The 14,324-nt window shown below is 44.0% G+C and overlaps 1 protein-coding gene across 1 annotated transcript in view; it reads left to right on the forward strand.

Moving 5' to 3' along the window:
• Positions 1 to 13,492, forward strand: part of LOC147424530 (protein disulfide isomerase-like 1-4) — a 40,208-nt gene extending 26,716 nt beyond the window's left edge. The window contains exons 11-12 of the mRNA XM_086499857.1: positions 12,693 to 12,749; positions 12,836 to 13,492. Coding sequence (XP_086355983.1) covers positions 12,693 to 12,749; positions 12,836 to 13,066 — 288 coding nt within the window. The 3' untranslated portion in view covers positions 13,067 to 13,492. The remainder of the gene's footprint in view (positions 1 to 12,692; positions 12,750 to 12,835) is intronic.
• The last annotated feature ends 832 nt before the right edge of the window (positions 13,493 to 14,324 follow it).

The raw sequence follows: 14,324 nt of genomic DNA on the forward strand, positions 1-14,324 counted from the left end.
TCACTCCCGTCACCATACTGTGCATAGAGGGCAAGGTAAGCATTCCATAGCTTCTGTACCTGCTACAATCCACCTGAGGCTGAAAATGGCGTCCCCTTTGTTGATATGCAGCTCGTTTTTGCCTCCCAGAGTGGCAGAATCGCTCACAGGCTGACACGTCGCCCAGTTTCCGAGTTTGGGCTTTCCCTGCCAAAAATATCTCAACTGGTGCGTCAGTTGACTTGGCAGCAGAGCAATAAAATGTTCCCCTTGTCATTCCAGAGCTAATGACGTGAACACATTTTCTGGTCAAAAATAGCAGTTCCCTAAATTTTAGGAGATGCTTCCATGGCGTCCCAATCGGTCTCCTGACCATCATTGAAGACTACCATTTGACCAACATCTACAATGTGGGTTAATTTACTGGCCCCTTTCAACTTATAAAGTTGCAGTGACTTGACGAGTGGCCCAAATTCCAGTTTGTCGCACACGAGCTTCCATACTCATCAGAATTCAGTGCTAACTGGCTCGGGCAGTCCCTGTCTGACCGACCGATGTGAGAAACCCATTTGGCTGCAGCCGTTTCACACTGGCCATGCAATGTCCACTTGCACCTTTTCAAGGGTTCCAGGACAAACAAGTAAAAATAAAATAAATATATCTAATACTTATTTACGGGAGGCAACAGGAAAAATACACCTCCTGTGTGACACACACACACACACACACACACGCACCCTGCTGACGTGGCAGCATCCCGTGAGATGCGCCGACAGACTGACGTGGCAGATGTTGTGCTGAGTGAGCCCCCCTTGTGTCATGAGGACATGGCAATTGCTTAGGTGAGTTGTTGGTTTCTTTCCGATGATATTTGTTTAAATTTTGGGACCCTCTTTTTGAAGTTGCAAATGGCCTGACATTGTATGGCCAGTGTGAAATGACTGACCGTTGAGACTCACTCGCAGTCGGGAAGGGCAGGTCACCATGAGTTGGTCGGGCCAACCGGCACTGGAATCCGAGCAGTAAAAGGGTGTCTAGGCTCAGTTCAAAGTCATTTAGGCCCCTCGCTACACTTATAAGTCAGTGGGTACTAGGAAATTAACTCAAAAGAGGCATAAGGGACACATGGCGGCTCCAGATGCATCTGCCAGAAGCATCAACAAGAGGGGGCACCCATTTCAAGAAAGGGGGCTGATTTGACTTGATAAGAGTGCTACAGTGTGTGTGAGTAGTGGGTGCAGGTAATCACAGCTTTAATGGAAAGCTTGCCTTGTCCCTTGCTCTATGTAGCGCGGCGATTTGCTGTCGCGCGTCTCTCTCCCCCCTTTGCACATATGGTAATGCCCCTCTAGTTGGGCTTCTCAAATGATCATGTACAGTTCTGGGGATTTTATGCGTGTTTGCCAAGGTAAGAGCCTTCTGTACAGGAACCGGGTTAGCTAATTGCTAATCCCCTTAAGGTACGCACAGTTCCATCGCGAAGGTATGCGAAAATGGAGAGTTTTCTCATGTGAAAACTGGTCCGATTTATAGGAGAACTGCCCCATTGCGTGCGGGAGTGTAACAGACTTGGACACTCCAAGTCAAGAATCAATCACGATAGCACCAAATAACCACTTCAAAACAGTTCACAATTCACAATAGATTTGCACTGGCCCGACGGAGTTCCGTGCCTAGAGATATTGGCCCCAAAGACTGGCGCCCCTCTCGGTATTTCAATCAGTTCAAAGTACAAGAGAGTGGTTAGGGTTTCACTCTCAGACTCTGCATCCAGATGCTCTGCAGAGTGTGAGCCCTCACCACTTATTGAAATTACAAGGGTTGCCAAAAGCAGAGCCCCAAAAGCTTCAAATCAAAAGCCTAAAAATAAAAGCAGAAACTCTTCTCTCTCAAGCTCTCTTGAGTTGTAAAATTAAAGCAAAGTATTCTCTTTCTCTCCCTCTTTCTCATACTTTGCGTAGAGAAAAGCTGAAAAGCTGCCGCCAAAAACAGCCCCGCAATTTCCGGGCCTGGTCGTACAATGCCACGTCATCAAGTCAGCGCTTTTCCTGGGGGTTTAGCCTGCTGCCCTAGGATTAGGGTTAGGATTTATGACAGTTTTTAGGGTTAGGGTTAGGGTTAGGGTTTCTGGCAGATTTTAGGGTTTGCAGGTTTTAGGGTTAGGGTTTCCAGTATTAGGGTTTTCAGCAGCAGTCAGGGTTAGGGTTTCCCGCATGCTCTCAGACACGTCATCACTTTGTGACATACCCCCCTCTTGAAAGCATTATAATTGCCCTCGATTACGCCTGCAAAACAGACACAGGCCATAAACCGTCTTAGCAGACACTGACTGTTAGTACCTATGTACTAGGAACACACATCTAACACATGTACAAATCGATAGTCACATCACACAACATCACAGGACATCACTAGACATCACAGGATATTCAACATTCATTCGGATCTTAGACCATGATTTATCGGCAATGTAGCTAGCCATCGCATCTAGATCCAATCGGGACCTCATCGATGTCCGATTGACTAACCCCTATTGCAACCATGTCTATTCGAGATCAATCAGACCAAAATGTTGCAGTCATTTCGTCTATCAGTTCCTGCACTTAAAAGAAGTCAAGAACAAATCAGTATCATAATCAGGAATTCCATTTCATAAAGTCATCCAGCAGAATACTATTAGCTGTGAGTATCCCTGAAGCTCAAAGAGACATCAGTGACTTTCAAAAATCAAGGCATCTGTTGACAAAGGAGCGGAGTGACTTCCCTCTTGTGCATCCCATTGCACCAGATCTCCGGCCAAGCTGAATTCTGGGTTCCATTTGGAGTAGACTATGCTAAACCAAAAGCCTCGAGGTAAAGTTTCACAATCTGAGGAGTATTTGCTAGGTCCTCCTCCTCCATCCACTTCGCATCCAATGCAGGATAGTTCTTGAACTTAGCCAAGAACAGCCTTCGAACTTTACCTTTATTCTTTGTATCCTTATGTGCCAAAATCTGTTCAGGAACAAGGATCTCCTCGTTTTCTTCCACTTCGGGTTGCTCATCAGGCTCCCCATCATCAGACACATCACCTTTAAAAGGTTTCAAGAGACTCACATGAAATGCATTGTGAATCCTCCAAGTATCATGCAGTTTCAGTCAGAAGGAGACATCATTTATCTTTTCAATGATCTGGAAAGGTCTGTAGTATCGCATACTAAGCTTTGGAAAAAGCCTCTCCTTTCCCTTTTTCTTTCTCAGGCGTGCCTTCTCAAAACGTAAGAGCACCCAATCATCCACCTGCAATTTCAAATCGCGACGATGGCGATCTGCTGCCTTTTTCTGTCGTTCTTGAGATTTCTGCAAAGTCTTGCGAACCTTGGCAAAAGCCGTATCTAAGTCTCGCGTATATTCATCCGCTTCAAAAATCTTATCTTTCGTGCTTAGGAAGGGTGGAACCTTCGCAGCACATTCAACAATCTCAAATGGTGTCTTCCCCGTCGAAGAGTGTATCGTGTTATTGTAGGCAAATTCCACCAAAGGTAGGTACTTTTCCCATTGAATCTTCTTATCCGAGATATAAGACTTCAATAAATCTAGAACCACTGAATTGGCAATCTCAGATTGCCCGTCAGTCTGGGGTGGAACGATGACGAGAACTGCAACCGCGTGCCAATGTTCTCCCAAATTGCCTTCCAAAACAAACTCGTAAATCTGGGGTCCCTGTCGGAGACAATTGTCTCAAGAATGCCATGTAATCTGAAGATCTGGGCCACAAACAGTCTCGCTAAGTGATCCGGCTTGACTGTTTTCTTCACTGGAATGAAATGAGCGTGTTTGCTAAATTTGTCAATAACAGTCCAGATGCCATCGTGACCACTTTGTGTTCTCGGGAGATCAAAAATGAAATCCATTGCAAGACTTTCCTAGGGGCGGGTGGGTATGGTAAAGGTTGTAACAATCCCTGTGCTTTATGCCTGTCAAACTTGACCTTCTGGCATACCAAGCAACTGCGCACAAACTCTTCCGCATCCTTCTTGAGTCTCGGCCAAAAGAAGTATCTCTCTACTCCTTTCATGGTGGTAGCAATGCTGCTTTGACCCGTAAAAGGTGGAGAGTGGCATTCAGTCATAACCTTTTCCCTCAACGGGTATGTAACGCACAACATGGTTTTTCTCATCAAGTAGCCATCCCGAATGGAATATCCCGCTACTGTCTCCCCATCCCATATCCGTGTGAAAACGTCTACAAAATCTGTATCTGTGGCATACTGGTCGACCATATCCTCGAAGCTCTTATGATGTATCGCGGAAATAGCAGGAACCAACAGCTTCCGAGACAAAGCATCTGCCACCACATTCTTCTGTCCCTGCACATGGACAATGTGGAAGTGAAACTGTGACAAGATGTTCGCCCACCGCATCTGCTTTTCCGAAAGCTGCTTCTGTGACAAGAAGTAGCGCAAACTCTGATGGTCTGTAAAGACAGTAAAATCCACTTCGAGTAGGTAATGTTGCCATTGAGTAAGAGCATGGATAACCGCCAAATGCTCTCTCATAAATCTGTGCTGTCATCTCTGACCTTGAGAACAATCGGCTCTCGTAAGCAATGACATGGTCTTCTTGCATTAAGACCGCACCCAGACTACGACCACAAGCATCACAATATACTTCAAATGACTTCTACAAGTCCGGCTAAGTCAAAACTGGTCCCGTAGTCAATTTCTCTTTCAATGTCTCAAAGGCAATCACCTCTGTGGGTCCCCACGAGAAAGGGACTCCTTTCTGTGTCAAGATATGCAGAGGGGAAGCAACCTCTGCAAACTTTCGAATGAACCGCCTATAGTACGAACACAGTCCCAAGAAGCTTCGAACTTCATGGACATTCTTCAAATCGGGCCAATCACGGATAGTCTCTATCTTGGCCGGATCCATTTGCACTCCTGTTGCTGAGACGATGTGTCCCAAAAAGTGTATCTTTGGTAGGAAAAATTCACTTTTCTTTGCATTAATCACTAACTTGTGATCTCGTAATGCCTGAAAGACCTGAAGCAGATGATCTCTGTGTTCTGCCTCATTCTTGGAGAAAACAATGATATCGTCAAAAGAAAGTGCCAACAAATAGCCTGTACTCTCGAAAAATCCTGTCCATCATCCGGTTAAATGTCGCAGGAGCATTGGTTAAGCCAAAAGGCATTACCAAAAACTCAAATAATCCAAAAGTCGTCCGAAAAGTTGTTTTGTAGACGTCTCTCGGCGCGATTCTGATCTGATGATATCCACTCTTCAAATCAATCCTGCCAAAGCACGAGGATACCTGTAATCTGTCGAGTATATCATCGATCCTAGGAATGGGAAATCTGTTCTTGATGGTGATTTTGTTGAGAGCTCTATAATCGATGCACATTCTCCAAGATCTATCTTTCTTCAAAATCAACAACACTGGACAACAATATGGTGAAGTACTAGGCTGGACAAGACCCTTTTCCAAGAGGTCTATTCATAATCTTTTCATTTTGTGCTCGGCTCACACGGTAAGGTGGCCGGTTCGGTGGTGTGCTTCCAGGTATTAGATCGCTTCAAAGGTAGATTTGCACTTGTAAGCTAAGCTTTAATGGTAACTTTGCACTTAGCTGGCCTTGAAGAACTGCATTTGTTGGAGAAAGCCTTTGAACTTTGATCTACTTCCATCAAATCTTTCATGCAAATTTACCTTCGGCTCCTTCTTATGTTGTTGAGGATTGCTAGATCTTGGAGCTTGTGCTTGATGTATGCTGGTCTCTTGGAGCACGTTGTAAATCTTGCACCACTGGACCAAAGACTTTGGGTTGTTTTGCAGCTTGCTTGAAGTTGATCATTATTCTCATGGAACTTTTGAAGTTGTTGTTGGATGCTTTGCAAGGTGGTGATGACATCATCCACCACTGACTCCATTAAGGCTCGACAAGATTAAGAGATGAGAGTCTTGGTGTCTCGGGCTAGAAGAGAGCGAGAAGAGGCGGCGCTCACAATATACAAGAGCTTGGGACTTCATTATAAGTTAAATCTTGATTGAAAGACTTGATACTTGATTAAGTGAACTTGATGCAAGACTTGGATTACAAGAGTGGAGTACAAGGCAAGACTTCAAAATTAGTTGGATCCATACCTACACCCTTAGTCAAAACTATATGCCCCCAAGGGTGCATCTCTTCCGTAAAGAACTCACTTTTCTTTCCGTTGATCACCAATATGTTTCTACAGTGTTGTCAATACTCCTGCAAGATGCTCTCTATGCTCTTCTTCGGTCTCGGAGAAAACAATGATATGATCAAAGAATGTGTCCACATACTGCCTATGCTCTCGAAAAATGAGGCCCATCATCCTATTGAACATTGCAGGAGCAATATTGAGCCCAAACTCGTACATTTTGAAGGATGTCTTGAACATGGTCTTGTATCCTTCTCCAGTAACGATCTTGATATGATGGTGTCCACTCTTTAGATCGATTCTACTAAAGCAAGTGGAGCCCTGTAATCTATCAAGTATATCATCAATCTGGGTTATTGGAAACCTCTTCTTGATGGTGATATCATTAAGAGCTTTGTAATCGATGCACGTCCTCCAAGATCCTTCTTTGTTCCACACAAGCAGTATTAGCTCTACTCACTGTGTACAGTGGTTGCTTTCTAGGTGTACTCCCTGGTATCAGATCAATGGTGTAATCCTCTCTCCTCTCTAGAGGTAACTCACCAGGTAGACCCTTTGAGAAACAATCTCCATGAGACTTGAGAAAGTTAAGACGCTTTGAGTCTTTAACTCTGAATGCTCAGATTCACTTAGAGGTTTCGCAAAGATGGAGTAAGCAAAAAGACCTGATTTCATTAATTTGGAAATGGCCGAAGCTGATACAATAGGAACTGACTCTCCCTTAATCAAGAACTAGATCCTTGCCTTCTCTCTTCTTCAACCGTAGCTTTCTAGCCCAAGTGTCCACCACACCCTGTTCTTGTGGTGCCAAGGCATCCCCAAGAGAACATCACACTCCTCAAGTGCCATGATATGGAAGTCCTCTTGCTCAATGTAGTCCTGACATTGCAAGCTGAGCTTGCCTTGGTATCAGTGGAACCTCATGCCCTAGTGCTGCTAGAATTGTGTCCATTTGTAGCCCTATCTCTTTATGCTTCACTCATAGTCAACAAACCACTGTCTCTGGTGAAATGAAGTTGGTATTGGGCTCCATTATTGAAGAAAATAAGAGCCTCTTGATTGCATACTTTACCCCATGCTCTATGGAGCTTGATACTCTTATCCTTTTGATCCTTGGATGTCCCCATAAAATCTGAAACTAGTCAGGCCTTTGTCTTCCCTTTATTAGCCTGCCGCTCTTTAGCTGCCTTAAGTCTCTGGTTTGGCTGGCTGATTTCCTCCTCCTTTGGACACTTAGCCACAATTTGGCCGGTCTGACCACAATTAAAACATTTTCCTTTCTTGAGCCATTGGGCCTTTGACTCAGCCCTGTCAAATGAGGTGCATTAGCCCGCTTTCTTCTCACTGCAGATTGTTGTCTTTCTTGGTTGGCTGTGAGCAGTAAGCAGTCATCCTCCATCAGTTCCTGAATGCTAAACGATTTGTGCTTAAGACAATAAATTTGTAGCTCCTCAGGGTGTCCGTAACAATAGTGCTCCATCCACTCCTCAAATGGGACTACATAAAAAGAAGCCGCTGGAAGAAATGTGTTCTGGATGAAGGTCATAGGAGTGTAGTCCTTACATTGGCCAGGGCCATTGCCAGATGTAGATCAGGACGCTCACGACCACGAGGAGCACACTCACAGTTTCCTCACCGTCAGCATAGTTGAGTCATCGTCGCCCGTCCTTGGCGGAGCAACACACGATGACTGAACGGTCTATGAATTACTCAGTGGTCTCTTTCATGAAGCATCGGTTGATGAGATATTGTTGTCTAGCAGAGATTACTCCTACTATGAATGCCAGTTTACCTTTAGCTTCATAGAGTAGCTTATAGCTGAAGGAGTACGAGCGGAAGTGCGACGCGAGAGAGAGTGCGAGAAGAAGAGCACGACAATATGGTGAACTCGCTCTACTGTAATGTGTAGAGCATAGTGAGTTCTTATTAGGTTTTTACAAAAGAATATGTGTACATACCTGGCGGCCCGCCCACTTACCTGGGCGACCACATTGGGCTTTATAGTATATACCCCAACAACCTCCCACTTAAAGTCCAATGTGGTACTTTAAGTAACTCTTCTAATCTCCTCAACCCTCTCTGGTTTAGAATGATATTTGGCTTCATTAAAGTGAACATCATTGCTGTGGATAACCTTTCTAGATTCGGGATCCCAAAGTCTGTACCCTATCTCACCAGAATTACCATAGCCTAGAAAGATGCACTTTCTACTCTTTGGCTCAAGTTTGTTCCTAAATTCCTTTGCAACGTGAGTATATGCCTCACAGCCAAAGACTCTGAGATGCTTGTATGAGGGCACCTTGCCTGACCATACCATCTTTGCCACTAAATCCTTCTGCAAAACCTTGCTAGGAGATCTATTTATAAGATGAACAGCTGTTGATACAGCTTCAGCCCAAAACCCATTTGGCAGCTATGCATTAGACAACATACTTCTGACCTTCTCTTGTATGGTCCTATTCATCCTCTCAGCAACACCATTTTGAGGAGGATTGTAAGGAGCAGTAAGTTCACGTTTTATACCTTTTGACTCACAAAAGTCCTGAAAGGCCTTTGAAACATACTCTCCACCATTGTCAGTACGTAAGCATTTAAGCTTCTTGCCACTCTGATTCTCCACAAGTGTCACAAATGTTTTGAAAACACTAAACGCTTCATCCTTGTGCTTGAGAAAGTAAACCCATACTTTCCTCGAGTAATCATCTATAAATGTCATAAAATAAGAAGCTCCCCCTAGAGATATGTTAGGCATAGGTCCACACAAATCACTATGAACAAGTGCCAACTGTGTATCTCTTCTACTGCTTCTATGCTTATGTGGTTGCTGTGTTTGCTTACCATACAGACAATGTTCACAGAATTCAAAATCATTAAATGACAAGCAAGGCAAATAACCAGAACGAGACAAGATTTCCATTCCCTTCTTGGACATATGTCCTAATCGGCTATGCCACAAAGAAACGTTCGGCTGCTCGGTTACATTGATTACATTTTTAGAGACATTTGATACATAAATCATGTAAAGTCCTCCAGACTTTACTCCATGTGCTACTGTCATAGAACCCTTGGATATCTTCCACATGTTCTGTCCAAAAGTGGTGACGTAGCCAGCATCATCAAGTAAACCTGTGTTGATCAAGCTCTTTGTAATTGCGGGAACATGTCTCACATTCTTCAGCGTGAAAGAAGAGCCATTCTGAAACTTCAATTGAACATCTCCAACACCTAAGATCTCACATGTCTGCCCATTGCCTAGCCGAACATGATCTTTAGTGGTCACATAAGAGGTAAACCACTCCTTGTTTGGAGACACATGAAGTGATGCCCCTGAGTCTATAATCGAGTCACTCAGTGCATTTCCATCAGATGCTGTAAGAAGAGTTGAGTCCATTGTATTTTTCAAGAAGTACATATCTCCTGACACTAGACTGTCATCCTCTGCAACAGTGTTTGTCACATTTATTTCTTGAATCTTCACTGAGGACTTGTTCTTCTCACCATGGTCTTCAGCTTTCTCTTTGCCTTTTTCTGCTTTCCATTCTCTGCAGTCTCTTTTGATGTGACCCTTCTTGCCACAATGGTAGCATTCTATGTCACTCTTGCCTTTAGCACTGCGGGACTTGCTCCGAGACCGATTCCTCTTTCCACCTTTGTACTTTTCTTTGGTCCTTCCCCTGATAACTAAGGCTGTTCCTTTGCCTTTGTCCATTGTCTTTCTATTGGTTTCTTCAGTAAGTAGACTGCCTTCTACACCTGCTATGGTCAAACCATCTGGAGGTGCAGAATTACTCAAAGCTGTGCGAAAAGTGTCCCAACTTTCCGGCAATGTGATCAACAGGAACATAGCTCTAACAGGTTCATTAAACTTGACACCTTGAGCTGACAACTGACTGTAGATTGTGTTGAATTCATTCAGATGATTGGACATAGGTGTCCCTTCTTTCATCTTCAAGTCAACAAGCTTCTTAAGCCAGTATACCTGTGAAGCTGCACTCTGCTTCTCATAAAGATCACTCAGCTTTAACCATGCTTGATAAGCCGACATCTCGTCTGCTACATTGAAGTAAACACTTTCTGCCAAAGTCAGCATAATGGTAGAAAGTGCCAATTCATCCATTTCGCTCCATTCATCTTCGTCCATATCTTCTGGTTTTATCCCCTTGAGCTTGATAGGTTTTATCCGCTTCTTTTGTACCAACACGTGCCAAATCTGCTTCTTCCACAATGGGAAATTGGTTCCATCCAGCTTCTTGATATTGTAAAGAGCAGTGTCCTGTGATCCAGCCATAGCTACGCTTCACAGTAGTTTACTTTCCTGGGAAAAATTCGACAGAGTTTCTCCTGTAAACTGACCTCTGAACCAATATCAACCTGTCAAATGAACCAAGAAAGCTTCAGATTCTGTAGAAATTTCGGCAGAGTCTCCTTTGTAAAATGGCTCTGGTGTACTAAAAAAACAGACCAAAAAACAGCTCAAAAAACCACTCTCTCTAACACTGTAAGCTGTGGGTAAACCTGTCCTGCACATGTACTGTCTCTCACTGTCCTGTAAGCATAGACTGCGACAATGCCTCAACGGCAGTAAAGCAAAGATGCAATCCCAACTATCTAACTCACAGTCAATACATCCTAGCTGCCTATCTAAGGGTGCTCGAGGGATCGCTCCAAGACCTGTATCACCGAAAGGATCTCAACATTCGAGAATCCCCCAGCTCAATAAAACCTCACTCGACCCTCAACAAAGGCTGCAGTAAATCTGACAGTACATAGACTTTCCACAAAGTCATACATCCACAAATTTCCCACTGTATGCTGTAACCGCTGCGGCGGTTGTTTGTTGCGTGACTCACAGCCAGCAAACCCTCAACAGACATACATCATCTCTGACAATACATCCCTTGTGGAAGTACCTGCAATGTGAGGATGAAATCTGGAATATCAAGCAGCAAACACAAGCTACCTGATGAACTATATGGATGTCGCCTACAATCTGTGTGTAGATGTGCCCGTGTCGTATGTGACACGCCTCCAAGAACTGTGAGCCGTCCTTCGATGTGTAGACAGCCACAAATCAACACTCTGGGAGTGCCGATATCCTCAGCACCTGCAGTCGTAGTCCGAAAACCCCAAATTTGCAGAGTCCGCCGATCTGCACCCGCCAAGACCACGTAGTCGAAAATGGCCTGCGCAGAACTTTGTCGAAGCCGAACAGTGACCGAGATGACCTCAGAATGAAATTCTGAGAACACCGAGCCCTTTGGGCTCATCCACAGGATTAGGGGCCGTGTCTTCACTTGTCGAATCTCACTCCAATCTGAGCAGGTGACTCTGGCTACCTGCAAATGCTGCCCCGAGCCTCGATCTGAGCTCTGATACCAGTTGAAGGAGTACGAGCAGAAGTGCGACGCGAGAGAGAGTGCGAGAAGAAGAGCACGACGATATGGTGAACTCGCTCTACTGTAATGTGTAGAGCATAGTGAGTTCTTATTAGGTTTTTACAAAAGAATATGTGTACATACCTGGCGGCCCGCCCACTTACCTGGGCGACCACATTGGGCTTTATACCCCAACAATAGCTCCAGAATTGTTCAGGAGCTGACTCTTTTCTTTCCTACCCAAGGATTTTGTTAGGATGATGCTTCGCTTTTGTGACAGTTTATGATAAGTGGTATCATTATCAATTGTAGCTTGTTTGGGTCTCATGGGCCACTCTAGCCTTTAAGAGCCGTCTCTCTCTCTCTCTCTCTCTCTCTCTCTCTCTCTCTCTAGGGGAATTTGGCAGATTTAGGGGAATCCCACCTGAGAGCAGAATTTGCAAGTTATGCGGAATGGAGCCGGAGACAGAATTATACTACATATGCCATTGCACCGTATACTATGAGATACGTGGGCGTTTCCATTGCCTATTTAAAGAAGGCTTTGGACCTCTAGATAGAGTCATGCATACCAAGATCAAAGATGCTTAGGCTTGTACCTACTGGAACTACATCGGCACAGGGATAATCTAATGAGAAGACAAAGAGCACTACAGCCTCAGAGGCAGATCACAGATTTCTTCGGATCGAGAGAAGCAGGAGTGGAAGGAGAAGCAAGAGGCCAGCAGCCAGCACAAAGGAGTACCCACATTCATACCAAAGGCACCCTCATTGACAGGGCGATTGAGCTTAGGAAATCGAGACGACCACGACCGAGATGCAGAAGCACACTTCACCGGAGGAGAATACAACAAAGGATTAGAAGCATTCTAGCCAGACACCCAGAATGCTCCTAAGAAGTTTATTTAATACTTTGTATTTAGTTTTTCACATTTATTTTCACACTTTCACACTTTTCACACTTAGTACTTTAGTACTAAGGTACCCAGACATTGTAACAGATTCACCACTTTTGTATCAGTTTGGTCTCATAGGTCATTCTGGCCTTTTGAAGACGTTAATATAACATTTCATTTCATTTCTCTCTCTCTCTCTCTCTCTCTCTCTCTCTCTCTCTCTCTCTCTCTCTCTCTCTGTGCGCAAGTGCTCACAGGTGTATCAACTCTTTTAGGTGGATGGCTATCCAACCATACTGTTCTTTGCAGCTGGCAACAAGAATTTTGATCCTGTGAGTATTCGTCTATCAAATTTTGCAAAACTAAGTTAAATTTTCCCATGCCTAAATACAACTTGCCGTCTTAAAATTCCCTACAGATTGTTGTGGATTCAGAAAGGTCTGTCAAAGGGCTGTACCAGTTTGTGAAACATAATGCCGGTATACCATTTACTCTTTCCAAGGCACAAAAAACAAATGAGACGTCGACAAGTGAGACAATGAAGGCTCTGGATCAAACTGAGGCGGCGAGAACTGAAGAAGCAATTGAGACATTGAAGGCTACAGAGCACATTCAGGATGCACAAAGTCAAGTAAAGGATGAGTTGTGAGTCTTCATGGAAGCATTGAAGGGGAAGCATATTTTTGGCTATCTTGAAGGGAGAGAATTAAGCATTGGCTGTCCTCCTAATTTTGGTGGCAGCGGTCGGTAAATGGCAGATTAATTTGCCTCGTAGCAGGGCTGTCCTGCCTAATTTTGTTGGCTGTAGTATCTAGCTAGTGAGACTGCGTGCCCATATTCATTTATGATGTTGTATGGGAAAACCAAGTATGACGGCAATTTTGGTCACTGGAAAGTTCACAAAGATGGTGTGCATCGACATTTGGATATACAAACACTGTATAATCGTGAATGGTTGCACTAGCTACAACCGATTGAGTGGAGAATTGACAAGGTAAGCATGTGATGTGGGCACACAATTTTGCTTGAATTAAGCTTTTTAATATGTGAAAGAGAAGCCTATCTTTGCGATGTTTTTTGGGGTTCCTTGCTGTAGTTGACAACTTGAGTGTAAGTTTTTTCAAGAGGTCCTAGAGGAGGAGAGAATTTTAAAAGGCACAAAGAGAACTGAAAGTGGATATCATCAAGTGAGCGTATGACAACATAACTTGGATGAGGTAGCTGAGAGGTTGGGAGAACTGAAGTTTGTGCGGCTTCTTGCCATTACCCCCTTCTCTGCTGATCATCCTCATTGCAAGCTAGACTCAATTTCCTTGAAGTATGCATTCCCCAAAGATTCAATTTCCTGCAAATCAAAAGTGCTATGGAACATGAGGAGCTTGCTAGAATATGTTTTACTAGTACATTCCAAGCCAGAGCACCAGAGATCTTCAAACAAAATTCTTCAAGGTAGGGCCTGAAAATACACTTCGATTAAGGCAAGTTTCGACAAATAGGCATTATATCTCCATGAAACATCCATTCATAAAGGATTGCATCCTTTTGTGTCCATTTGCTGAGGATGTACAAATGTAAGCCAAATATGTGAGAAACTTGCTATTCCGTTTCACCTAGTAGCTTTATGATTTTTGGTTCAGATGCCTTCAATATGGCCACCACTTTTCTTGGAAGTTCTCTACTGTTGTCATGGGTGTGAGTTTGTACTCTCGATTAGTAGTACACTCTCTGCTTTGCTGACACTCATCACATGTTCTTGATGGTCGGTGTCATAGTTGATTACCAAAGGAACTTGCATGCTCCAGATAGGATGCAATCCCATCTTATCTAAGCTCATATTGAATGCAATCCCATCGTGCATGCACCAGATTGAATGCACAAGGCAGTGCAAGCTGTATGTAACTTGTTAT

Source organism: Adiantum capillus-veneris, chromosome 25, assembly GCF_014529385.1.
Source record: "Adiantum capillus-veneris isolate H3 chromosome 25, ASM1452938v2, whole genome shotgun sequence".
Classification (NCBI taxonomy): Eukaryota; Viridiplantae; Streptophyta; class Polypodiopsida; order Polypodiales; family Pteridaceae; genus Adiantum; species Adiantum capillus-veneris.